The 25,945-nt window shown below is 41.6% G+C and overlaps 1 protein-coding gene across 3 annotated transcripts in view; it reads left to right on the forward strand.

Annotated features, from left to right (window-relative positions):
• The window catches only part of PPARGC1A (PPARG coactivator 1 alpha), a 368,649-nt gene that overhangs the window by 288,396 nt on the left and 54,308 nt on the right, over positions 1-25,945 (forward strand). For 2 of the 3 annotated variants that reach the window (XM_065699713.1, XM_065699731.1), the window contains exon 2: positions 18,741-18,920. In XM_065699713.1, the coding sequence (XP_065555785.1) occupies positions 18,741-18,920 (180 nt within the window). Of the gene's footprint in view, positions 1-13,617; positions 13,723-18,740; positions 18,921-25,945 lie in introns of those variants that run through there. The other variant, XM_065699723.1, reaches the window with a different exon arrangement.

Consider the following 25,945-nt stretch of genomic DNA (forward strand, 5'->3'; position numbering starts at 1 on the left):
ACCATGGGTCGTGCACGATTTAGCATATCTCATATGGAGTTTACAAAGTTCAGCTAGCTAAAAGCAGTTGTGACCTCCTCTGTGCCTGTGATCGACTGTTGTTTGTCATTCTTGCAGGCATTATTAACAAGAATGACCTGCTATAGGAAAGGGATACATTTAGAGCAAGGAAACTGGGGTTTTGTGGCTTCTTGGAACTCCATTCTTAGCAAACCAAAAGGAAAAAATCTTCAGCACATCTAAACCAAGGCTGCCAAATGGTATCACTTACCACTACCTTTAGTGTTATAAATATCTTAGGACATGACATCCACTCACTGATTTGTAGCAAAGACGTTATGAGAATTGTTCATGCACTGAATTTTCATTAAGGGATGAAAACCATAGCAAAACACCAAGGAAAAATACTGCTATATATACACGGTGTCTTAACTGGGTTTTTTCCTCTCCTGGGTTGGAAAGGGAACCACCTGTCCCCTTTGCTGATGTCAGACTGCTCCCTGGAGACACAATGCTGTTGGAAAGCACATGATATTGTACATATTTACGCCAAGCTCATATCTGATTGAGATTGGGCTACAAGACCCGTGAGTTCACAAGTTTCTTCATCATACTCTCATGCATTAAACATGTGTTTGAACTCTGGCTTGAAAGCTGTGTGATCTTATGATAGACGTATTTATGTAATAGTTAAATGAATGATCATGTGCTCTCCAGCTCCTTTTCCATGCAAATGCAAAGGAAATTGAATATTATAATATTTCAGTGAGATGTCCTCAATAACAAATTACTGTTTAAAATAACCAATATTTGTGTGTATATCAATTGCCTAGCAGTTATTTTTGTCTGCTATTTGCATGATATGGAAAAGAGTTTTTCTAGCAAGCGTTTTAAGCTACTTGGTGCTGCTTTCCTTTTGGAATGATCACAAGGGTGCACATTTAGGGACGTATTTTCCATCTGTTTTTTGAAGCTGGCAAAGCACATAATTTGGAATAGAAAAGAAGTCTGAAAGTACCCATATTTGAATTAGTATGTGTTTGAGCCATTCTAGGAATTCATACTCTCTAGCAGTTGGTAAAAGTGAATGACTGTATTGTGCCCTTGGAAGCAGTATACAGGCAGTGCTCACAGCCAGTGGGAGCCCTGTATGCACACCCAGGGGCAACACCAGGGCCCCTGAGAGCTTTACTGCTCTGTTAACAAGGCAGACCCTGAGATGCTCAGGAGGGCTCTGTGATCCCCAGCTGTTCAGTGTGGTCTTGGGGTACGTGTGTTTGTTTGAGATGGATCAGACTGCTTGTGCATCTCTTCGTACAGCCTTGAGAGAAGTGCTTGTCAGAGGGACCCACTGAGTCTTCTGTCCCCTGCATTGGTGGCCTGGGGCTGCCAGTGCACCAGGCTGTGGGCTTGCTCAAGCGTCCTTTTGAATTTACATGAACGTGGGATCTTTGTAAGCTGAAGTCAAGCTTTGCTATGGGTTTATGATCCATCTACGGCTTGAGGCCTGAGCTTCCATGCTGCCACTGCTGCCATAACGGTGCTTCTTTTTGCAGTGGGGGTCTTTACCCAGTATGGTATAGCTCACCTACACTGCTCATCCAGAAGTATCACCTTAACTCCTTATGCCAGCTCACCCTTTCGATGGGACTCCTTGTTGTACATGGTGAATAAGGATGACAGAATCTGGACTTACTGCTCTGGCAGTGGTTGGATCAAGCTCAGCATGGTTCACTGCAAGAAGCTGGGAATGTGGAATGCACCAAAATATTTGGGGGACACTTGTGCTCCTGGGAATTGATGGGACTGCAAGCAGCTGGAATTAAAAGGTTCTAAGAAATGTGAATTGTCCCTCAGCCTTGCTGTAAAACCTCTAACTATGTGAAGTAGGGTAGATTTTGAGACATTTTGGTTTATAGTATGCCTGGGATGTCAGGTTGCCCTGAGAAAAGAACTGCCTTTTTTTTTTTTTTTTTGCTGGGGTGTAGAGTAGAATGGCCACACAACAGCTGTTGAGCTGCTCATATCTCCTGAGCAGTTCAAGCACAAATTCCTGGGTTGCTAATCACCAGCAACTGGATTTTTTTGGCTGGGGGCTGGTAGGTCCCAATGGAAGACCCATTACCAGTGCATGTTGCTGAAGGCAGCACTGCTGGGTCACCATGGTTTGTTTATTGCCAGTGTGTGCCCAATTCATGTTGTTATAGAGGGAGCTATTAGTATTTCATTCTCCAAAATCTCCTTCCTTTTGGTTGGTTGTTTGGTTGGGGTTTTTTGTTTAGATGGTTGGTTTTGTTGTTTGGTTGGTTTTGGTGTTTTGGGTTGTTTTTTTTTTGTTTTGGTTGGTTGGTTGGTTTGGTTCGGTTTTTGTTTTGGTGTAGGTTTTTTAGGATATGTGGTATATTTAGTGTAGTTCTTGACTTTATGCTATAGATTTTTTTAAGTGGAGACTGAAGGGTAAGGAAAAACTGGCCATCCCTATCCTAGAGACAGAAGTTACAGCTAGAAATGAATTTTTGGATCATCTGTTTCATCCTCATGTGCTAGCACCGTTTTTGTTTTTTGCATACTAAAGCACACAGTGTTGTAATATATGATTGATATTAATTAGGTTTCTGCAAAGTACTGCACTTCTCAACTTGAACTGAACCAGAAATAAATATATTGCCATATATTAACATTTTATTAGTTTAGAAGAATAGGATGAAGGCACCTATGTAAAATCCAAAGTATGAGCTTCAGATTGAATTAATGCCAGCAGCGCCTTGAGATTAATTTGGTTACTATGGGTACAGAATAAGAAATAGTATACCATAATGTAACTATGTTTGCTGATTCATTTCTGGCATTAAAAACTAAACCCACATTATATATGCAACAACGGTGCTTTCTTCCTTGGAAGAAGAAGGTGGGTACATTTTAGTAATTAAAGTGAATGTTGCCCTCTGAGAAGTGCCAGTACACTACTGGAAGAAAAGCTGCTATTGTTTTTCAGGATCTACCCCATCACAAGTAGCAGAACCGCAATATACCAAAAGTGACCTAAAACCTAGAGAAAAGACTGTCACCCCAGGAAACTTCCAGTCTTCTACAGCTTCTCATTAAATATCTCTTGTAACATGGTAACATCTGTTTCATGTACCGTTCTGCTGTATTGGTCAAGTATCAGTTTGCTATCCTCATGCCACTTGGTAGCTCATCAGTATGTAGGAGAGGAAACAAATTTTGTATCTTAAGATGTTGAAAGCTGGGTAATAATAAAATAATGCAGTGGAAATACCATATATTCAGAAAGAAATTATTTTAAGGGGGTTCAGTTTTGACATGGCTAGATTAAGTATGAAGCTTTTTGGTTTTTATATTTCCTGTCAAGAATGTTGTTAAATACTGATACCACCTCCTAAGAGAACAACTTTTAAATACCAAAATGAAAAGGATAAGCATTAAATATTTTGGTAGATATATTGTGCCATAATGTCTACTGCCTTGTTCTTAATACAAAGCACAGTAGGGCTTAATTAAAAAGTGATTGTACGATCTATCACAAACCTGCATTAGGGATATGGATGCCAAGAAAATTAAGTTGAATAGGTGGTGATAATGAAATCAATATTTTATTGAATAGTTTTTATTCCTATGCCTTTGTTTGCTGTTCTTGCCTCCCTGTCAGCAGGTAAGACATTTTCCATCCAAAATTCTTTGAAAGAACTCATTTAGTCTGTTGCTGTTTTGTTTCATTGTTTGATCAGCGTAAGTTATTTTGTTCAGTTTCTGTCAGAGTAAAATGCCTTCATAAACTTTTGACTCTGTCAGAGCAGAGTCTGACAGTAAACAAAGAAAAGCAAGTCCTTTCAAGCCGGTTCCTGCTAGGTGTAGCTAGCTAGCAGCTAGGTACAAGGGTGATTTGCTATTTCGTGTAAGCAAAAGTCACAGTCACTCAAAGCCTCCAGGGCAGCCCCACAACCTGGTTTAGTACAGATTTCTCCTGTCCCAGCTACTGCTGTGGCTTCAGGACCTGCTAAGCAGAGTTTTTAGCAGTAGAGAACATGAAAATATATTCACCGAAGCGTAATACACAGTGAAGAATATATACAATAAAAGTAAGTCTTTGTACAGCCTGGGCCAAAATCACCCTTGTTTTAACTTTATCAAGTTAAATGCTATTGATTTTTCAGGTACCACTGATCTGAAGTTGCTGGGATTGTGCTTGGGATGAATTTGACCTATGCTGTTAAGGCCAAGCAGAATCACAATTTAGAAAGTGCAATGCAAAGAAATAGTTACCACATATTCTGCTGTCTTGTAATTCTACACCAGACACTCAGAGTTCAGTGCACTGTTGGAAAGTCTCATCTTTAAGCAGGTAGAAGTGTGTCTACAAGCACTGTAGCAAACAATAAGACAAAAGAGCTTATTGTTCCCCTTCATATTTTTAAGAGTGGTATGCTGCAAATCAGACAGCTTGCTTTTTCTGAGCGGAGCTGCTGGGTCAGCCAGCACAGCTTCATTTTCACATCCCCACTTACTAGGTTCAGTGTTGCCAGTGTCCTTTTTATGGCAAAATCAAACAGCTAAAAGGGAAGGCTGCTTTTGATGATCTTGCTGCATGTCCCGAATGAAACACATATCGCATACTGCAACGCGCCGCACATGGCAACTTACAGCTCATCTAGTGCCTGGATGCAATACGCAACATGGGATAATGTGCTAGAGGAGAGGACAGAGACAGCACAAGGCTCTGAAAGCCATGAGAGGCATTGAAGGCTTGCGTTTCTGGTATGCAGCAGTATAGATATTTGAAAGGTTAGGTTCGGTCTATTTTTAGGTAGCCTTCATGTTGGGACTGATCTAAAAATGAAGGTGATATAAAAATTGCACGTGTCTCTCCTGATTTGTCAAGAGATTTTTGACAAAATACACTAAAAAGGCTGTTCTCTGAATTGGACATTTTTTTTTTCTGAAGTAAAGCTGTGCCTCTTATTTAGAAGAGGAGTCTTTATGTTCTTGATTAAAATGCTAGGGCTGTCTATTTCACTCCAAGATCAGCATTTTCATATTTTAGCAAAGTTAAAGAAATACGACTTTCTCACTTACTGTTTGGAAAGATTTATTCACTTGTGTAAATGAATTTTTAGAAATTGGCAGGCCCTTTTATCTCATATAAAATAAATCTGAAGATAAATTATCTTTTCCACTAACATCACCTATCGTTAAAGTGGCTAAATGAAAATCAAAATGTGCTGCTATTTAGTGCCTGCTCACCTTTTTATGGGAGATGAAATTTAGCATGTTTACTGGGCAGGAATTGTCAGCAATGCTTCAATTTATAGCACTGTCCAGGATATAAATTAACAACTGCTGTGTGTTTCCCCCACTCTCCTGGAAGATGGTAGCCCTGTCTCCTCACAGCATTCGTCTCCAGCCTGCTGTGCGTGCTCCTACCCTGCCTTAAAGAAAACCTGCAAACAATGTAAAATTGTGTTGCATTGAACTGAGGCGCAAACATTTTCCCATGTCTTTGTAAACAGGAGTGCATGTGAGAATGAAACAGCTGGAGGTCTACCTCCAGAAAACCCCTGGGGATGTGTCACACTCATTCCTTCAGTCTGTGCAATCTCAGCTTAATAAATTGGTAATAATATTATGATGAAGTGCTCTTTGGTGTTGGTTTGCTGGGGTTTTTTTCAGAGGCTTTTTTGCATAGCAACTTGCAACATAAATTAAAATAATCTTCCCTTTAGACAGTTTCCTATTTTAACTTGGTTCTTTATTTCTCAGGGAGGAAGGGGGAGCCTGCAGTAGGCAAAATGGAAAGGTGCACTCCGATGGTCTCTATTTCAGTGCAAATTCTACACAGTCCTTTCTTTTCCATGCTTTTGATTAAATGCATTGCCCTGTCTTGCTGTTCTACATGTGGAGTTAAACAGAGCAGAGACAACAAATAATGTTTAATTGTGTCACATTATCGGGGAATTTTACGATGGTAAAGATCCATTAGGGACAAACACGAAAGTAACAAACTTGTGTTATCTGTTGATTGGCATGAAGTAGTGAAAGTACAGTCATAGCTCTTTCTGGGAGGAGGTATGAATCTTCTCTGGTAAGTAATAACTTATAAAATAATTATGAGACTAACCAGTGCCTCTGGGGCAAAGGATGTTCAGCAAATACTAAATTTCTTGGGGAAAAAAGATACCCAAAATGGTGATAGATGACGAGGTCTCAGCACTTTATCCCTGTTCATTCACAGGAGGAAGCTGGGGAAGCCTGGGTAGTAGGAAAATTAAATAAAATAAAGGTACAAATGTGTGGAGGAGTTTCTGCTTTGAACTGTCTTGGTCCCATCTTCTGTGATAAGGTCTGATTCAAAACCTGCCTAAATCCATTTCAAACTTCCTGTTCCTTTCTAAAGGATTTAGAGCAGTTATGCCTTCCAGCCACTTTAAAACATTCCCCCCCCCCCCCCATTACTTTGCTGCATTTTCTTGTGCAGGCATGCAGGCAAGTGATTTGTATAGAATAAAATGAAATGAAATAAAATAAAATAAAATAAAATAAAATAAAATAAAATAAAATAAAATAAAATAAAATAAAATAAAATAGTAGCTCAGCCCAAACCTTGCTATGGCTAGCAGTTCTGCCTTTCCATTGCTGTAGTAGTTTGTTTAGCTCTGAGTCAAAGGTGGAAGTACTGGCAAATTTCTCTTCAAAAGCACCGCTGGAGGAGGGTCAGCCTCCAAAGGTTTAAAGCTGCACTTTGTACAGCTAATAACCCCTGGGCTAAATGCTTATCTTCCTTTATTTCAGTTATCAGAATTGGGGATGGAGGGAGGATGACATCTCTTGCTATTTGTGCATCTTTTTAAGATTAATGTTGCAGCTCCAAGAAAAATTAATAACTGGACTTTTGAGCAAAGAGTGGAACCATGAAACCCATAGGGATTCCTGTAGCACTAGTCACTAGTTTGCATATTGCAAGTTAACTGCAATTCATGAAGGACTCTGGCTAAAAATAACTCCAGGACTCAATTTTGGCTGGCAGGAACTACTAGTTAAGAGGTCAAGTGAAGCTGATCCTTCAGGAGCCTTGTCTGTGTGACACTGTTGGCTGTTGCAGTGAGGTGACCCTGTCTCTTCTTGGCCTGTCCTTGGCTGACTTGGGAAATCGGGGTGCAGGGGCTGTGGGCAGCTAGGATAGGGTACATTTCCTGGAGGACAGGACTGTCAAAGGCCAAGCAGTGAGTGCTGCCTGCTGCACAGGGGAAGCTCTGCTGCCCACTGACAGCAGACTCCGTGGGAGCTCGCTTTCTACTGCAGCCAGGCATAACCCTATAAAGGGTGTCTTGGTGCATAAGCAGTGTGGAAAAAAACCCACCAAACAAATCTCCAGTTCTTTTGTGTGATACCTTCATTTTATTTTGTTTGCCTAAAATCGTAGCAGGGCAGATCTGTGGCCTGTGTTGCTAAAATCCCATCAGATGACTACAGTTCAGAATTATTTCCACATTATACTTTGTTTTAATACAAAAAATGCCAAGAGCTAGGCCCAAGCAAAAAGGCTGACTCAGTTCCACTGAGCTCTGTCTGAAGAAAGTCTTATTTGAAGATGAGAGATGTGTTGGTAAGGCTGTCTGTCATCTCTAGTTTATTAAAAAAAATTGCTAGGAGGCACTAAAGCTGTCCACTGCCTTTCCCTCTGTTCCTTCACTCAAAGGTGCTTCATTCACATCGACTTTACCATAGCGGTTTTGTGTAAAACAAGATTTGATTTTAGAGTATTTAAAGGTTACTGTTGTCTCCAGTGCTGTGCTGCAGACTTGTGTGTACTCCACTGCAGTCGCCTTCCCAGCCATTTTAGAGAGCAGATAGGCTATGTTATGAAAATATGAGCTTTTTTCCTTCCGCTAACTGCCGTGAGCCTTGGGGTGAATCTGTCAGGGAGTGCTCTCTCCTGCACTGCTGTGGCAGCTGGGGCACCACAGCTTCCCTCCAAGCGGGGAGGTCCTGGCTCCATGGCTAAATGGCCAGGTGGCAAAGCAAGACCTGAAACGGTGTGACAGTCAAGTGGCAGCCCCAGCGAAGGATGAGAGCTTTGGAACCACAGTGCTTACAACTGCATCAGGGAATCTTTCCTGTACCCTAAGGTATCAGATCCATGGTGGTTGTCCCTGGGATCATCCTCAGATCCCTGTCAGAAAAAGTCAGTAAAAACTAGATTGGTAATAATGATGAATGAGTCAGGAAGCAGGGGCCCCAGGGTAATGCTCTAGATGCCCCAGGGAAGATGGTGGGAGATAGATGGTAGTAGGGATAATGAGAAGGATATGGGTGGGGTTTTCAGGGCCCTGCAAAGAGTTACAAATACCGGGTGTATCCCCCTGAAGCTTCTCCAGGTTCTACCCTTTGTGGCTGAAGCTGGAAAAGACAACTACTCATCCCCAGAAGGGGTGTGCCCTGGAGAGGAAGGGCACAGCTTCTGAGTGCAGGAGGGATGCCCCAGCCACTGAACAGCAATGTCAGAAGCTGGTTCCCTGGGTCTGGTAATATCAGACATGAGCAGGTTTTGGTCTTTTCCCTGGGATTTGAACACATAGAAGATAAGGGGAGGAAGGGGGGGGAGGGAAAGAACTTTATGATTTCTTTTGTTCCAAGGAAATATCAGCAGTGAGGTGAGGAAAGGGGAGATGATGATGATTTGCAATGGTCTGCGATTTTGATGTGGTCCTGCTTGTTCTGCCAACGTCCAAGAAGTTGCAAAACAGGAATCTGTCTCCTTGGTTGGCCTGGGCATCTGAGCTCAAAGAGCACCAAAGCCTCCCTGGGAAACTGATGTGTTTATGTGGCTCCGTTTCTCAGACATATAGGGACAATAAATTCAAATGTAGATGCTCTTTTAGAGATTAATCTCTCTGCAAAACAGTAACACCCGAGTGAAAAACATTGTTCATGCTGCTTTTAACAGGCCTGACAAGCTGTATTTTCCTGCAAATCATAGCAAATGTGGGTCTTGGAGAACATATGCTCCAAATGTTGGGGGCAAACAAGTGACAAATGTATTCTTTATGTAGTCAGCTGGTGTGGCTTTGCTTGTTTTGTTTTACTGAGTTAGTGCAATATGCTTGTGAAGGGGGAGATGTTGAGGGAGGTAGGAGGAAATTTAGGAAGATTTCTTGTAGTGGGTACCTGTGCTCCTGATTCACTTAGGCACTCCTGGAAGGTTTTACTACAAGCACTGAGTTACAAAGAATTGCATGTCTGCAGGCCTGGTGAACACTGATAATCAGCTAATCTGCACTAATAGTGAATATTCACAGTCAGGTCCATTTGCATGTGAAGGGGCAAGTGATTCCCCTGGCATTCAGTGCTGTTTATTTGAGCCCTCAGCCTGTGGAGGCAGATGTGGCAAAATTCAACCTGGTGTCACTAATGTCAGTTAATGCATTGCTGTTTGAAGAAAGTTATTTTGGGTTTTCCAATATACAGCTACTCAGACAGCAGCCTGTGGCCCAGAGGTGGGCCAGGAATTAATTTGGCCCAGATCTCTTGAGTTTTTCAGAGAGCTGGTCCAGAACACCATTGTGGGTTTTCTCTGGTAAAAACCCAACAAAATCTCAGTTCATAACTGCCCTAGCAAAATCAGAGAGGGCACACTGCTTTATTCCATTGAGGAATTACTGCACCAATGAACCCAGAAGTTCAAGGAGTTTGATTCACAGGCTTATGCTATTGAGGGTGTATTGTGGGTAGGATGAACTGGATAAATAAGGAAAAGAATTCTATGATTCTAAGAAGCTGAGAAGGAAAAAAAGATCAGCAAGCAAATAGAAGTGGAACGGAGAGAATGGAGGGAAAAACAAATACAGAACTGTGAAAAAAATAAGAGTAAAGATGCACAGAAGGAAGATTTCTAATGAAAAATTAATAGGGTACATATACTTTATATAGAACACCATTCACACTAACACACCTTTGGAGTGCTGTTTGTTATTTTATATACAGCATTGGCTTCTCTTCTGCTGTAAGGCTATTCACTCGTGGAGGGTCGAGTGGACAGGTGTGTTGAACTGGTGTGAGAAATGGCTTGCAAACCTCAACTGGCTGAAACTGTATATAAGTTTGGCTGTCCCTACTCCACTGGAAAAGTAGAAAACTTCGCTGAAAATTGGCAAATACCATAGTCTTAGGGGCAAGGAAAGAAATTCTTCCTCAGTGCCAAGATGAAGGGACTAAGTTTTGGGTTTCAAAATTGTGAGCGCTCCAAGATTAGTAATTTCTTTGAGAAATCTTAATTACAGGGAATAAAAACATGACCAAAGTTAGGAAATTTGGGTGAAAGGGAGGGAGAGGTAACGTAGAATCATAGAATCATAGAATAGTTAGGGTTGGAAAGGACCTTAAGATCATCCAGTTCTGTGAATGCTGAATCCAGGAAAAAGTCAAGGACAGAGGGCTTGAAGGCTTCTGTCTTTGAATTCTGTTCCCTATTGCTGCAAGCAGCCATAACTTCCAGTCCTCTTAAAAAATGTATCAGGACTTGGGAATTTGTGCCCAAATACTGTTGGAAGGCTTGCCAGAGCTTTCTTGAATTATGGCCCTTGAAGAAGAAAAGGAAAATTTGGGAATTGCTGGGAATAGGTACAGAGCAACCTGAAAACAGGGCAAGTGCAGTGATGGAGGAGGTGGGCTGATGATGGACTTTGTAACAGGACAGGTTGGGTCAAAAGGACCTACAGACTTCACTAGCTGGGGGAGGGTTTTCTCTGCATGTGTTTGTTATGGAACTGGAAAATGTGCGTGTGCTCAGATACTGCCCCACGAAAGATGTTTGTGCAATTCTGTTGTGTTGACAAAACACAAGGGGAGAGCATTGCTAAAGCTATTAGGGAATGTTCAGAAGACAAGGTTTCCTTTGAGGGGAGCAGCTTAGGTGCTGGCTGGGTTTCACAGGCTTCATTTACATATGCTGAGACTTCGCCGTTCCCAAACTACACCACTGCTGAAATAGTCTTCCTTGCTTTTCTCCTCTTACGGCACTGCGCTCAAAAAATAGTGTTAAAACATGTTAAAAAAAGATCCCAGTGAGTACACATATTCTATGGCTGGGGTTAGACGCTTTGATTATTAAAAAAATACAAGTTCTTTCCAAGCAATGGGGAACCCTTGTTGAAACCTTTTGCAGTCTTTTGTAGTTGGAATCGTGCTTGGCATCTCTTCCAGGTAACGCTGGAACTGCCAGCAAAGTTCAAGCCGTAATGTGGACAGGGCCATAGAAGATCTCTTGGGGACTCAGTTATTATTACCTATTGCTTGCACTGTCTACAGTGCACTAAGAAAGTTCTTCAATCTTTAGAACTTGTATGGTGAAAGCACCACTAAGGTCACAGTTTATATTTATCAGTTAACTTGCTAATTTGAAGGGAAAGCAGTGAAGTGGAAATGTAGAAAATAGAAACAACATGAGCAGGTCAAAATATCCAAAACAGCAATATGAAATGTTCCAGTGTAAATACATTTCTATAAAAGGTGTGAATGAAACTTCAAAAAAAACAGATGATGGATTCGGCACAGTCAATGAACACAATTATAAGTAGGTATTGAAGGAGAATATTTCACCAGCCATGGATCCACAGATAATAATTAATAAGAACCGACTCAACTCCAGGCAGGCAGGTGCCCAGCATTATTTCACAGTTGACTGTTTGGGGGGTAGATATACTCACCTTTGCCCCAGATCTTAATAATTTACTGCAGTTTTATCATGAAATCAGCATATAATTGGGAAGGAAATGAGGTTTTTTTTCATCGTGAGAGCAAAGCAATACCGTTAATTTAATCATTCGTAGGGAAGGCTTGCTGTAGTCATTCAGTATTTTGCTGTGGGTTTTTTTAATTAAGTAAAGTAAAAACAATGCCATTTTTGTCATCTGTGCTTGGTGCAAATATGACAGTGTGATGTGATGTGATTTGCAACTTAAGCACAAGCTGGGAAGATGTACATTTTATCAGGATTGGCAATAATGAATTACAAGGGAACACAAATAAGCTAAGAATATATCTGAGACCTCCTACCATTTCTGAAGTTTCCAGTGTCTGCAGGAAAAGGCTGTTTCAAGAATTGTACTTCTTTTTATTTATTTTCTCCTCTCAGCAAAATTGCCTTGGATAATAATTGAATTCATTTAGCCTTTAGAACACTCAAGTTTGCAAATAACAATGAAAATGAATATTTCATGACAAGGAGGATGATCAGTTATAGTTTTGTGACTTTGACTGGTAGCCCAGCATGGCGGAGCCAATGCTTGCATTTCACAAGACTTTTTTACACCCAGCTAATTAAAAAACCTGCAACTTAAGGCAATAAGCAAGGAGGTGGGGATCCTTAAAAAGACATTTATTTGTGGGGGTTTTCCCATGTTGTGGGCAACGTTTTGCAGTTCAGTTGGGTACCCGGAGTTTGTTGTGTATGCGGTGCAAAGGGGCATCATAAACCAGTTGCGCCTGCAGCAGCCCCTGTTGTCTGCGAAAGGCTGTGTTGAGGAGACGCTTCTGTTAACAGCCTGTCTGTGTTTTCACACGACAGGAGCTTTTTCTTTTTGATTTGCCATGGGAAAGCGCTGGGTCCAGGTCAGGAGGGCTGGTGCATGATGTTCATACAGAAATGCATGCAGGGCAGCAGTGCTGATAGGAAAAAGCAGGCGGGGGTCTGAGTGGTTATGGGCAGGACCCTGGCGGTTGCTTGTAACAACCCTGGTTTCTAGGGGGAGGACACTGAGACGGAGAAGTCAGTAAAGAGCAGCTGAGAAATACTGTAATCTAGCTGGGAACAGGATCAGGCTCCCTCCTTGTAGCAGGTGAGATAACTGTATGAATGTTTTTTATAGATGCTTACTCCATTCCAGTGAAATGCGGGGCGGGGGGGGACGGGGGACGGTACGGGACGGAGGGTGCTGTTTGATTGCTGAGCATTTGGTGATGTAAAGCTAACTTGAGTTGCAGTTGGCGGTGAGAAACCATTAACCTGACCAAAATACGTGATGAGGTGCAAAATCCCTCTGTGAAAAAAATAATGCAGGAAGGTGGTGTAACTTCTGCTGAACTCTGGGAGAGCCCCTCCAAAGGAAAGCGTGCCGGGGAGGCGGTGCGGGCACTGCAGAGGTTGGACTCGGGCTACCCAGGGCGCGTGGGCTGTAGCTCGGCTTGGAGTTCCTTCACTTTTTCTTTATAATAAGCACAGCCCTGCCTGTTGTCTGCTTGGGGGGGAACAAAAGCCAGCGAGCCAAGCCATGGAAGAGGATGCGGAGGAGAGGAGCCGTGCTACGGCGGGAGCAGGGTTTCGGGGAGTGGCGTGGAAATGTGCTTTGAATCCCAGCGTGGTGCCGCGGCCGCCGGGGGCTGAGCGCCTTCCGCAAAGATTTACTTCACTTCAGGCTGGGTCTGCCCCTGCGTGACGTCACGGGCTGGAGCAGCGGCACCAGAAGGCTGGATGAGTGACAGCCCAGCCTACTTTTTAATAGCTTTGTCATGTGACGGGGAACAGTAGTAAGACAGGTGCCTTCGGTTCACTCTCAGAGAGGGTCTCGTTGCCTGCATGAGTGTCTGCTGCCTGCCTGCCTGCCTGCCTGCCTGCCTCTGGACCGTAGTTTGCCCGCTTTCCTGCCGTTGCTCTGCAGCTGGATGGCGTGGGACATGTGCAACCAGGACTCTGTATGGAGTGATCTCGAGGTGAGGGGTGCGCGGCGTGGGGTGCAAGCGGCCGGGAGGGGGGGGGGGGGGGGGCGAGGGGCTTGGCGGGGAACCGGCAGGGCGGCCGAGGAGGCAGACTTTGCAAACAAGTCCCGGTCTTATCTTAACTCCAGTTAAGTTTGCTATTTTAAGGTTACTCTGTGATGCCTTGAGCAAATCAAAGCTGAGCTCCTGTCATCAGTATCTCCTGCAGTTGGAAACTATTTTCATGTGCCTCTGGCTCGCTTTCCCGTCATATGCAATATTTATGCTCTAAGATATTGATATGAATCGGTGTCTGAAGTCTTTCCAGTGGCGTTTAGTGGCCTGGTTGGAAAAATGCCATGTTTATTTAGAATAAGATTAACAGTTCCTTTTCAAAAAAAGAAGTTAAAATCAACCAATGGCTGCATATTTTAATTGCTTGTTTCACTGTGCTCTGTCGAAGGTTTTTCCTTGTTTAACAGCTGCAGAATTTAAACATGCACACAAGAATGAATACCCTGTTGTTTGGCTTTAGATGGTTTTAAGAGAGATTTCTGGAAGGAGACCGTTTCCCTGCTTCTTGTGGTATTGGAATAATGACACTGTAGCTAATGTCCCGTAGAGCAGGGTTTGCAGTGATTCCGAATAGTCCCAACAAATGGTTAAATCCCACTGTACAGCAGAGACAACAGGATGAACCATGAGAATAGAGTTTATGCAGGACTGTGTGAACTGCTGCTGTTGCCGCTGCTGCCGCTGCTGCTGCCGCCGCTGCTGCTTGTGTAAAAATAGACGGCAATACATCAAATCCACAGCTTCTGCTGGCTACAATTCATAAAGGGGGAAAAAAAAGCAAGCAGCTCCCTGGTAATCTCTGGAGTATAAAGTGAGGTTTGAGGATTTCTGCATGTTTGCATTCAGCAAAATGGAGCGTTACCTGAAAGTTTGGGCAACTTCCGAAGCGAGGCAAACTTTCTTTGGACCCCATGGAGAGGAATCCCAAATACAGACCTGCTCAAAGGAACTAATCCTCTGGCTGCGAGCTTGGAATAAGTGCTTAAAATGCTCCCCTCAGTCAACGGGGGAGGGAAAACCAGGTTACAGGCGATGCTTTTTAAGTAAGAGGTTGCTGCCATAGAGAGCTACCTACCCAAAGTAAAAACGTTACCGTGTTCTCCAGTAAATTTTTCCTATCTGGCGGAGCATGGGTGCAGATTCTCAGGCCTTTTTCTTGTGTTTTAAATATTTGCAGCTTGACATTGTATCTGCTGATTTCTGTTTGCATATTGTAATTGCTCTTATCTTGTTTTGATTTCTTGGTAAAGTGGAATAGATATGGATAATTCATATGTCCTGTAGCTATTATGAGTCAAGGCTGTAAGTGGATGATTTTCTGGCTCCAAAGTCCTAATTGTTTCTGAGTAGCTGGAGTATCCTGTGGGTTGTTGTCTGGCTTGTAGCATGGGTCTCAGCTGCTGGAGCTTCATTTTTCCATCATGCATTATTCCTAATGCTGCTAGGAGCTGATTGAGGAACCAGCTTATATGGAAATACTGAAGATTTATTTTAATCACTAGAGTTCCTGCAATAATTTCAGGCTAGTAACAGAATAGATAATTTATGTCAATGGCTTTTTCATAGTACAGAGAGAAAAAAGAAAAAAAAAAAAAAAGAGGGTTTGATCTTAGTATTAATTGTGTGGTGAATGGATTAACTGTGGGTAGGATTTTACCAATGTGCTCCTGCATTGCACTTCCTGTAGCACTACTGGCATCTGCGTGCTGCTTTGGCTCAGGGGATCACCTTTACCATTCTAAAATATTGCAGGCGGCAGGTACTGGAGGCAGCTTTCATTTTTTGAATCATTAATGTTTGCTGTCAACATAAAATATGTTATATTCTCGCTCGCATAATAACACGATGGCATGTTGCTTAATAAAGGCCTACATCACTGTAGCTGATCAGCGTCCCCAGTGCTTCACAGCTTAATGAAGGTGATGTACAGTAAGGTTGTGAAGATTGATAGAATCCACAAGACACACACATTCTGTCAAGTCTCTCCTTCTTCCCTGGGTTCATCCCTTCACTGTTCAAAAAAACTTGTTAAAAATAAAACACAGATTATATTTTCATTAATCTAATTAATATGGCACAAGTCCAGTCTTCCTTTTCTCTTTTTTTTTTTTTCTCTTTTAAATTTACTTTTAAAGGCACAAAACATCCAAAAGGTTAATGGTGAATTATCCTTAATTGTAATGATTCATTTTCATCAGTGCAGTTAAGCTAATTTATTGTTTGTGCCTGAAATAAGAGAAAAAAAGTCTGTTGGAGTGAAATAACGCACAGTAATTAGCCTTTTGTGTTTAGTGACTGCTTTATCCTCCTAAATGCTACTATAAAATTAAGGCTATAGTTATGGAATAACTATCATATCAAATAACAGTCGGAAGATAGTAAAATGTATGCGCGCAGTGCAAGTGCACCTGTTACAGATGTATAGGCAAACAGTAAATACCAGCGTGTCAGATGAGGACAGTTTTAGGACTTGAGTGTTAAATCTGGCATCATCCAAAGGCCAAATATAAATTAATAACAAGAACACTTGCTACTAATGTGTCTCAGATTAGAAGCATAATGTCATATTCAGAAACATTGATTTTATTATCATGTCAACATTGGCCAAAGCATATATACTTCATTTCAGCAATTACGTTTTTTTAGGTGGCATTGCAGGCACTGTAGGCAAATGAAAGCTGTGATGAGCAGGATTTTTTTTTAATACCATTGTTTACGTTGCTTCAAAAGCCCACTGTAGGAACTTCAAAATGCAGATTACCAAAAGTAAACGTGTTTAAGTAGGTGGTTCACAGAGTGAAGCTATTTTTACAAATGAAAGCAGTAACAGATCAGCAGGATACTTTAGAAGTCTACAGCATCAGTTATAAGCTACTGACCTCCACAGCACAAACCTGAGAATGATGCTGAGAATCTACCTTTCAGTCAAAAACTAGATTATCCTTTAATGAGATCAGAGATTTCGGCCAAGCTTCAAAAAAGGTCATCTCTGCATTGTAAGATTGCAGTTGGAAGGTTGTGTCTTACGCTAAAGAAGAGAGAAGTCTAGTTTTTTTTTCCTTTGCCCATAATAATCATAAAGAATTGTGTGCAGTGAAAATCACTTAAGTGGGGTTTTGACTTCTTAAAGTTCTGCAGTCCCTTAAATAGTAGGAAGAAAGGCAACTGCTATTTCAGAGCCTCATTTTGCAGCCTCAGCTCCCTTGCCCCTTGGCCTATTCCATGATTATCTCCTAGTGTCCTGGTAGACATAGAAGTTGTCTGGTAAATTATAGCTCGCACCAGCTGCACCGAGTCTTTGTGCCAACAGACAAAATCTTTGCTCTCGGCTGCGCTGCTGCATCCAGCCCGCGCACTGCAGACGCACCACGACTCCCAGAGACAAAATCCTCAATGAAATGCACCTTCAGCAGCATTATTGTGCAAGGCAGTCCTGGCAAGAGTGACATAACTGGTCTTGAGCAATTCACATCCGTGGACACTGTTAGTGCCCTACGTACATCTGTCTTCAGAAAGTGGCACTTTCTGGGTTGACTTCGGTCCAAATAAAAGTTGGGAAATCATTCAAACCACCCAGTCAACTGATAGGAGTTCAGTCAGACCTGCCGTTGGCCATCCTTAACACAATGCTAGAAATACTCAGAGTGGAAGACCTTAGACTCAGTTGACTTTAAATGGCTTTTAACCATTCAGCACCTGGTGCCTTTTCATCTTTATGTAGATGAGTTACAAGGGTACTTGGTACAGTGCAGGAGGAATTGCTTCATCGGGCAGCATTGACGTATGGGACTCCACTATTTGCCAAGCATTACTATGTGTTTTCCATAATTAGGAAATGGTTTTGGTGGATACTTTAGCATTTCAATTGCTATGCTGTGGTGGATATGTGTTATTAATTTTGTCTTGCTTAGTAAGTCAGTCAATACCCTATCATGCTAGCATATAAAAGGACACTTATTCCAGGTTTATTTGTATTTATCACTACTCTCTTTGTAAATTGTAGAGACAAAAACATTTTGCGCTGCTGAAGAGGTTCCACACAGACTAGACTTTGTTTGCTACCTCAAACAAAATGTTTCACAGGCCCTCTGTGTTAGCATTACTGAATCAGAGGCTGCCAGAGGAGGAAATCTCATTTGGTTCCCTCACTGCAGTGTGCCCGCTGTCTGGGGACACTTAGGAAACTGTCTGGGACAATGTACGTGTTCACACCAAGGGGTGAAAGGCTGCATGAACTCGCTATGCCTGTCACCCAAAGGTGAATATAGGGATATTTCAGAATGCATGTCAGCTGCCAGGACCCTGACATGTAACTGTGTGGCTATGGTCTGTGTGTGTATCAAGTGCATTGGGGAAAGAGCACAGCAGCATCTCTGACCCATACTTTTTTATGCCCGTATGGTAGCCACCACCATGACTGACCTCAAGGATTATGGTCAGGATCTGTAGAAGTAAAAGTGTGGCTGTCTCCAGCTTGAGCTAGCCTCCAGGGCTGTAGGCTGTAACAGGCTGTGCCTCTTTAACCTGAATGCATCAGGAAATGCGTGACAGACCTTGCCCAGAGGTATTCGTCTGTAACTTCTACCTGCACTGGTTTGCTCTGAAGCAGGAGAATAAGGCCATGCTTTGGCCTGTGCTGTTGGATTTAATAAAGATTTGAATACGATTGTTATCAAAGAGTATAGGGAGGGGGAAAGTCATTGCCCCTGGACAGAGATGTGATAGAGAAGGCAGCTTATGCCCTCCCATTTTCCCCTCCTCTTTGCATACCTGTATAGAGCTAAGAATGGTCTAATACTTAGTGTTTAGGGTTTATTTTTTTTTTCCCAGAAAACAGAAGTCAATTCCAGTGACCCTGTGCCACAGCTTAATCAAGGCTTAATTCTTATCACATGATATTAAAGTTAATAGATTCCTGGTAATTAATGAAACTATTTCTGTGTTGCTGTTTCCTGCAGTGTGCTGCTCTGGTTGGCGAAGACCAGCCCCTTTGCCCGGATCTCCCAGAACTTGACCTCTCTGAACTAGATGTGAACGACCTGGATGCAGACAGCTTTCTGGGGGGACTCAAGTGGTACAGCGACCAGTCAGAGATCATCTCCAATCAGTACAGCAATGAATCCACCAATATATTTGAGGTAAGGCAAGGCAATGCAAATGCACATTGCTTTTTTTTTTTTTCCTAGCCTGCTGGACAGCAGTTTTACTACTTTTCCCTTGTTGAGAGACAAGTGTAGTGATGTGTATTATGGGGTCCGACAAATGCTTGTGATCAAAACAGGGCCTGTGATCTGGAGAGAGCGGGGGAAAAAGCCTTGAAAGGAATTAAATGGAACTTCTGATTTTTGAAAGGAAAGGGCTAAAGACTGCCTAGATCATACTGCCCTGTGGCATCATGGCAAGGAGCTGCACAGTTGTCAGCTACAAAGGAAAACAAAAGTCGAAACGTGTTTGTTGTCTTCCTCTTGCATTCCCAATCAAGAAGCAGAGTGCAGCACAGCAGCTACCTGATGAGTAGCTAGAACATTTCTAGTAAAGGTTTTGTACCACTCAGAGCCTTACTGTGCAAGGCACTTGCACACAAATTGAGAGGTCCTTGTATTTGATATATTAGGGGAGGAAAAGGTTGGATGTGGCAGAGAAGCCGGTGAGGGCTGTCAGCAGTTCAGGAACCTGCACATCGTTTAGGATGTTTCATAGATCTCCTGGTGGAGAGCAGTCTTAAAATAAAAGGTGAAGGGTATTGGGAGAGATTTAAATGTTTTCTTTACAATTCTGCCTGGAGGATCAGGCTGTATGAGGAGGGTGTTTCTGTCTCTTTGTCTCGTCTTCTTTCTTTTGTTTTGTAAAACCTTCATGATTCTCCACTTCCAAGTGCCCCTCCTGAACTCTAACCTCCCTCCTTCCTTGATGGTAGGAGATGCTATAGATTGTCCACTGACTGGGAAATTGGACAATAAATTGATTAGGTGTCAGGAAGACCTTGTGCAACAGCGGGCTATGGGTGCTGCCTCTCGTGCAGCAGGACCGCAACTCCAGGAAGTACAGCTGGCCCGCTGGCTCGGGGAAGCCCTGAGTTAGCACAGTGGTGTTTAAAGGCTGGGAAAGATTAACTAAAACAGTATAGTAAAATGCTGACCTAAGATGACCCAAGTAAAATCCTTATTTTTTGTATTACCCACGGTAATCTTCCTGGTGCAGTAAACTCTCAACTTACACCAGTGTAACTGATAACAGAAACTAGTCCTCTCTGTTCCATTTCTATCATTTACACCCAAGTAACATGGAATTAATATTATTCAAATCAAAATGAAATGATCCCTGCAAACCCCTATGCTTAGGCCCTCTTTTTTCATTAGTTGTATAATGTTCCACTTCTTGTTTTACAAAGTTTCCAAACCCTGTCTTGTTCTTGAATTGCACTTGTACTGCCTCAGGCAGGGTAAGGTTTGCTGGTGTGTAGGTTTGGATGGTCAGTAACAGGGAAGCAGGGGGGGTAGGGGACCCATTTACAGCTAGTGTGGTTAGAGAGTGGCTTTGCCTTTTTTTATAACATGTTACTCATCAAAAGCCAAATGTAGAAGCATTTTCCTTTTCGAAAAATCAATTGAAAATTCAGACTTTAAAAGTGTAAGTTCCACATAAGGAATATAATTAAGCGTCTACCATCTCTGAGCATTCAAATCATCTGAGAAAAAACGGTGGCACAAACAGAACTAGATTCTTTCCTAACAGACAGATTCTGTTGTCATCTTTGTCAACACCTGGATTTCCTCGCACTCATCAGCTTCAGTTGCAGGCTGCTTCACTGTCTCTCACAGCACAGCTTGGCCCATAGTTACCTGTAGGGGCAAATTGTGTTCTAATAGGATTTTGCAATACTGCAGCACAAAAATGGACTATTTTCAGCTTCATAATGTGATATATTTACATTTCTTGGTTGCTTGGCCTAGGAAGATGGGAATGAAAAAGTTATTTGCTCCTCCCATACATTAACCCTGTCCCCATTCTCCATCGTACAGCTGGATACCTTGCACTGTTTCTTGCCTCTGCTGCTCTGTAATGTGACAACTGGGGGTGCTCAAGAACAGAAGAAGATGTCTTCTTCCTCCAGAGGCTATCTCACATACTCTGCGAGGAACTATTTGTTTTAGCTGAGAGAATGGAAGTTTTGTGCAGTTTCCCATTTGGTAATATCTAGGTTTTTCCATATTGATCTGCATTGGCTTTTATTTTTAAAGAAAATAACTTTTTTTGTTTCCTTTTTTGTCTCTTTCTTTTTTTTCTCATATCACTGTGGAAGTAGTATGTTTTATCTAAATTAGGCTTCCAGATAAGGCTTCATCATGCAAAAATAGAAACAGAGTCTGTTTGGGGTGAAAGGGAGAGAACCAGAATAGCAAACAAACGTTGGGAAGTACAAGAGCAGTGTTAATTGCACAATCTATACAGAGTTAATTGCCAAACCTAACCTTAAATGAAGCATGCTGTCCTTTGCTCCATTTACTGTATCAGTACCTCATTGTCTAGGTGAGAACTAGTATTCAAAAGCCCTTTGAAAAGTTCCTGGATTTCTCTGGCACAGTTGTTTTTAAGAAAGGCTTGTATTTCAGAAAGTGAATTTTCAGGCTTTCTGCGAATTATATTCCTGGAAGCCCACTTGTGCCAAGCACCCACAATCTGAGGCACTTTCAGTGGCAGTAGGAGTATCATAGACTAAAAATTATTAATAGTTATGGGAGCAAATCAGAAAGCAAGTGAGATAAAGGTCCAATTAGTCTAGATAGTATGTAGCTGTTGAGTATAAATCCCTGCTCTCATCCGCTTAGGTGTGATGGGATACTGGCCTGCACCCTAGTATTAAAACACACATTTTGCAGATGCACCTAATACATGTCAGCATTATTCTGCTCACCTGCCAATGTAACCAGTACTAGTCCCAAATCAAGCCTGTACTATCTATCCCAGCACAGAGGCTCTTATCAGTGTGGGGCATATATGGGTATTATGAATATGTTGATTTCTTTCCATCACAGCTTGATCACTTTTGTTTTTCACCTAGCTTTCTTTGCCTGTTGTTCTGACTACTGGAAAGATAAAATGAAGGAGTTCTTGCCCCTCAGGGCACTGTCTGTTGACACAGGTTCATGCAAGTAAATAGTTAACAAGATACCCAAGAGCAGTTATTTAGATGGTGCACTGTATCGTTCACTTTCATGTTTTGCTTTTGTGAAGAACTAGACTTTTAAAAGTCCTATTTGTCAAAAATTGATTTGGCTACTTTTAGACAATCAAGGTGGTTAGGTTTTCATTCTCAAAGTCAATGCTATGTGAAAGCAACTTGATGTAACACGAGTGAGAAGCCTTTTTATTCACCAAAACTGTTGTCCCCTGAGGCTTCCTCAAATATACCGTACCCTGTCATGTAAGGTTAGTCAATTTTAAAATAATTTGTGACCCAAACTTAGCATTGTGGAGAGAGAAGATACCTACAGTGGATATGTCTCTTGCTTGTCACTGCTTACAAGTAACTGAACTGATGTAGCCCTAGATGGGCAATAACTGTTAAAGTATAATGAACTTGTGCAGAATCATTAAGATTTCCAAGTGTGGCGTTCTCATACTTGGCAGAACACTTTTTTAGCCTTTAAAAACCTTCAGAAAACCCGCATCGCTTGCCCTTCTGTAGATTTAATTTACTTGCATATCTCTGTATTCCAGAAAGATGCTCATATTTGATGACTTTATTTTAATTGTTTTGCATAGGTGTAGCCCAGGTTACTTTTTAAGACCGTGCTATGTGCCATGTATTTGGAAAGCCTGAATAGGCTACTATGTTTGATTGTAGGCTGCCAAAAAGCGCTGTATGACAAGCAGTGAGAATGTGGGGAGAGAAAGAAATACACAAGGAAATGCATACTGTCTTGTCCCTGGCAGCAGGGGAGTTCGTGGAGATAAATGATTTCTTATTTATTTGGAAGGGTTTGCATCAGGAAGATGATGAGAGTACGGGGGGGGGGGGGGGGGGGTAAGGGAGAGCCTTAAACGTCACCAGGGTAATTTGCATTGGTTCATATTATAAACTCCCTTGTGTTCTGGGGTGCTGCCAGTCTGACTATTTCGGGTTATTCATTCAAGGTTTGCAGCCAGATTGATTAATGAATTACCAGATCTTGCGTAAAATGACTTGGCCTGACTTTTAAACAACCACCAATGTTTTCTTTGCCAGTCTTGTGACTGGTGTTAATGGGTTTCCAGAGAGCTGAGCCTATATAGACTTTCTGTACTGGCCTCCCCTAGCATTTTTTCCACTTTCTAATTTTCTCTGAAACTGGTAGCCCAGGGCAGGCAGTTCAAGAAGATATAATCTCAGGGAAAAAAAGACATAGTAGTCAAATCCTTGATGTCTGATGCCCTTCAGTGCCAAATCAGCATGATTTATCATAGCCATCTATTCAGCACAACAGAGGCTGGAGGTGAGCTGCATGGTGTACCTCACACAATATGCATAACTAGAGCTCTGAACTTTGAAGGAAAGCCTCAGAGCTATTTGCAAAGTGCTGGTGCTTAGTGAATACTAAATTACATTTAGGAAATAGTCTACTGCTACCAGTTATACTTCATTTTTATTCTTGACACAGACACCTAAATCAGAGAACAGTAACATTTCAGAGATTATGGTAGCAGTTTGGGTATGTTCCAACACTATAATAGGATCAGAATTTTAAGGCCTTTTTTTATTATTACCAATAGTCACTTAGTTTCTACTGCAGCATACTTTGTAGGGAATTACAGCTTTTACTAAAAAGATTAAAATGCTATTATGCAAATGATTGCAGTATGTTATTATGTTTACAAATTAACATCCATGGCTCAACACACAAATTAACTAACTATTCCATCTATATTATTAAGGATTTAATAAAGTAACTGTTGATAAAAATGAGGATCTTGGAACAGTTAATAGGAACTGATTGTGGTTTAACATAGAACTTAAACATTTTGTTTAATGTTCTAGATGGTATAATGGCAGAATAAAGCTTCTCAAAGTGCTTAAAAGAACTGAGACTATGTGAATGGTATAGCAGCATGTCCACAGCCGTGGAGAGCACAGACTAAGTGTCTCTGGGTGGTAGTGTAGAGTGGGCAGCATATCAGAGAATCTGAAGGTAGCACAGGACTATCTTGTATCAACATGTAGTTTCCTGCTCTAATGTAAAGTAGGAGTTTTGAAATTCAGATTCATACACATTGAATGTTTTACATGATAAGCGCACATAGCATGCTTGGGAACTTGTGTCTCTCTAAAATGTATCCTGTAATGATGTGTTTCTGTGGCAAATGGGATTTTACTTCTGAGAGTACCGCTGTTTAGCAAAAAAGGAGAAGGCTGAGTTCAGGCTGAGATGACTTTACAAACAGCACTGCAAATTGCTATTCCTAGTAGTTCATAAGAGATCATAAAAGCAAACAGATAAGAGCTACTGAGGTCCTAGAGAAATGAATGTACAGTATGTGGTTATGAGGTAGATTTAGTAGGGAAACAGACAACATTGTAGGTTTAATACAACAATAAACATAAAAGGCAAAAGATGCAGATTTGGGGTAGGAAACTTTATAAGAACAGTAAAAGGTAACAATGTATCATAAAACCTGCATGTGAGACTGGGAGGAAGACCCTGGGTTCCCCGGGGGAGAAAACAGCAGAGTCTGGGTGAAAGTGCCAGAATTTTTATATTCCTAATGGAACAATGACACATTTCTTGTGTGTTTGAATGCGTTACCTTTTCCAGTGTCTCTGGACACTGACTCAGTTTTCTGCATCTACTAAATAGACCAGCACAATACCATTACATCTATGGGGATGATGTATGTAAACTATAATCTATGACTAGCTATGCTGACATTTAGAAAGGCTCTAGCACTAAGTGGAATTTATTTTACTCGAACCAGCTGCTATGTAATTGGGAAGAGTTTATGCAAATGCTCTGTATCTAGTGTTAGCAAAGTGTGCTGCTGCTCCCTTTCCTCTCCTGCTTGGACAAACTACAAACTATCTAAACACGTCTCTGTTTTAATGCAGGAACTTTGTGTGTTGGTTGAAACCTTCAGGCAGGAAAGAAGTCCCAAATGAGAAAAAACCAATTGCTTTGGGAGTTTATTTTTTGATGTACGAGGCCACCACGACCGTTCCCCAGGCACACAATCAACAAAATGCAACTGATCCCCTTCACATTCCCATTAAGGAGATATTTCACCTGGAGCAGCCATGGCCTGAGATACTCACCGTGTCTCTGCTCTGCTGAGCACCTGTCCTCTTTGCTAGAGGAAAGACTAACACTCACCAGAGCAGTAGTAAGCTAATTAGGTCATTAGACAAATGTCTTGGCCCAGGTTAAAACCAGCCCTTGAGGACACTGTGTTACACAGTGTTCCTACTGGCTACATATCTAAATACAAACTGGTGTCAGCTGCCATACAGACAAAAATGTAATAGCCTTCCTTCACAGAGGTCATCTTAAATCCACTTTGGTCACAGTCACACTCCACATCTGTTTTAGTGAGATGTAGCTTCTTAAGGTGGCATTTGGACTTCATAAGCACACAAACAACTGAGCTATAAATTGCTACTGCTGGAGTTATTTTGAATAAGTGTATACTGTTTCATATTTATAATGGTGAAGCTTCATAATATTCGCAGTGAATATATAACACAGATCAGTTCAACAAGCATGAAATTGTATGTTGTCAACTTGTCACATAAATAGAGCCATATTCTAGCTTACGATAATGTTGAACTAAATATTTTCTCCCTAGAACTGCAAAGAGGGCCACAAAAAAGTGGGACAGTGGCTCTGTCTTTTGTTAGGGAAAAAACCAACCCACTCCCGGAGTCATTGCTATTAGGAAGTAAATATTCTTGATAAGATTCTTCCAGCTTTTTCTTACCCGTTCACTTAACAACAGCCACAGAAAGTTTGCCTATCTCAGACAAATGCTAATTGGCTGAACTGTTAAAGTTATTTCCCTTAATGGTTTTATTTCTAGTGTAACCTCTTTTCTTTTTTCTTTTTTTTTTTTTATTGTTGCTATTTTTGCACTGTACATCATTGCTAATTGCTACTAAATGCTCCATCTTAACCCTGGCATGCTCTTTCCCTGC

This window comes from Lathamus discolor, chromosome 1 (assembly GCF_037157495.1).
Source record: "Lathamus discolor isolate bLatDis1 chromosome 1, bLatDis1.hap1, whole genome shotgun sequence".
NCBI classification, from domain to species: domain Eukaryota; kingdom Metazoa; phylum Chordata; class Aves; order Psittaciformes; family Psittacidae; genus Lathamus; species Lathamus discolor.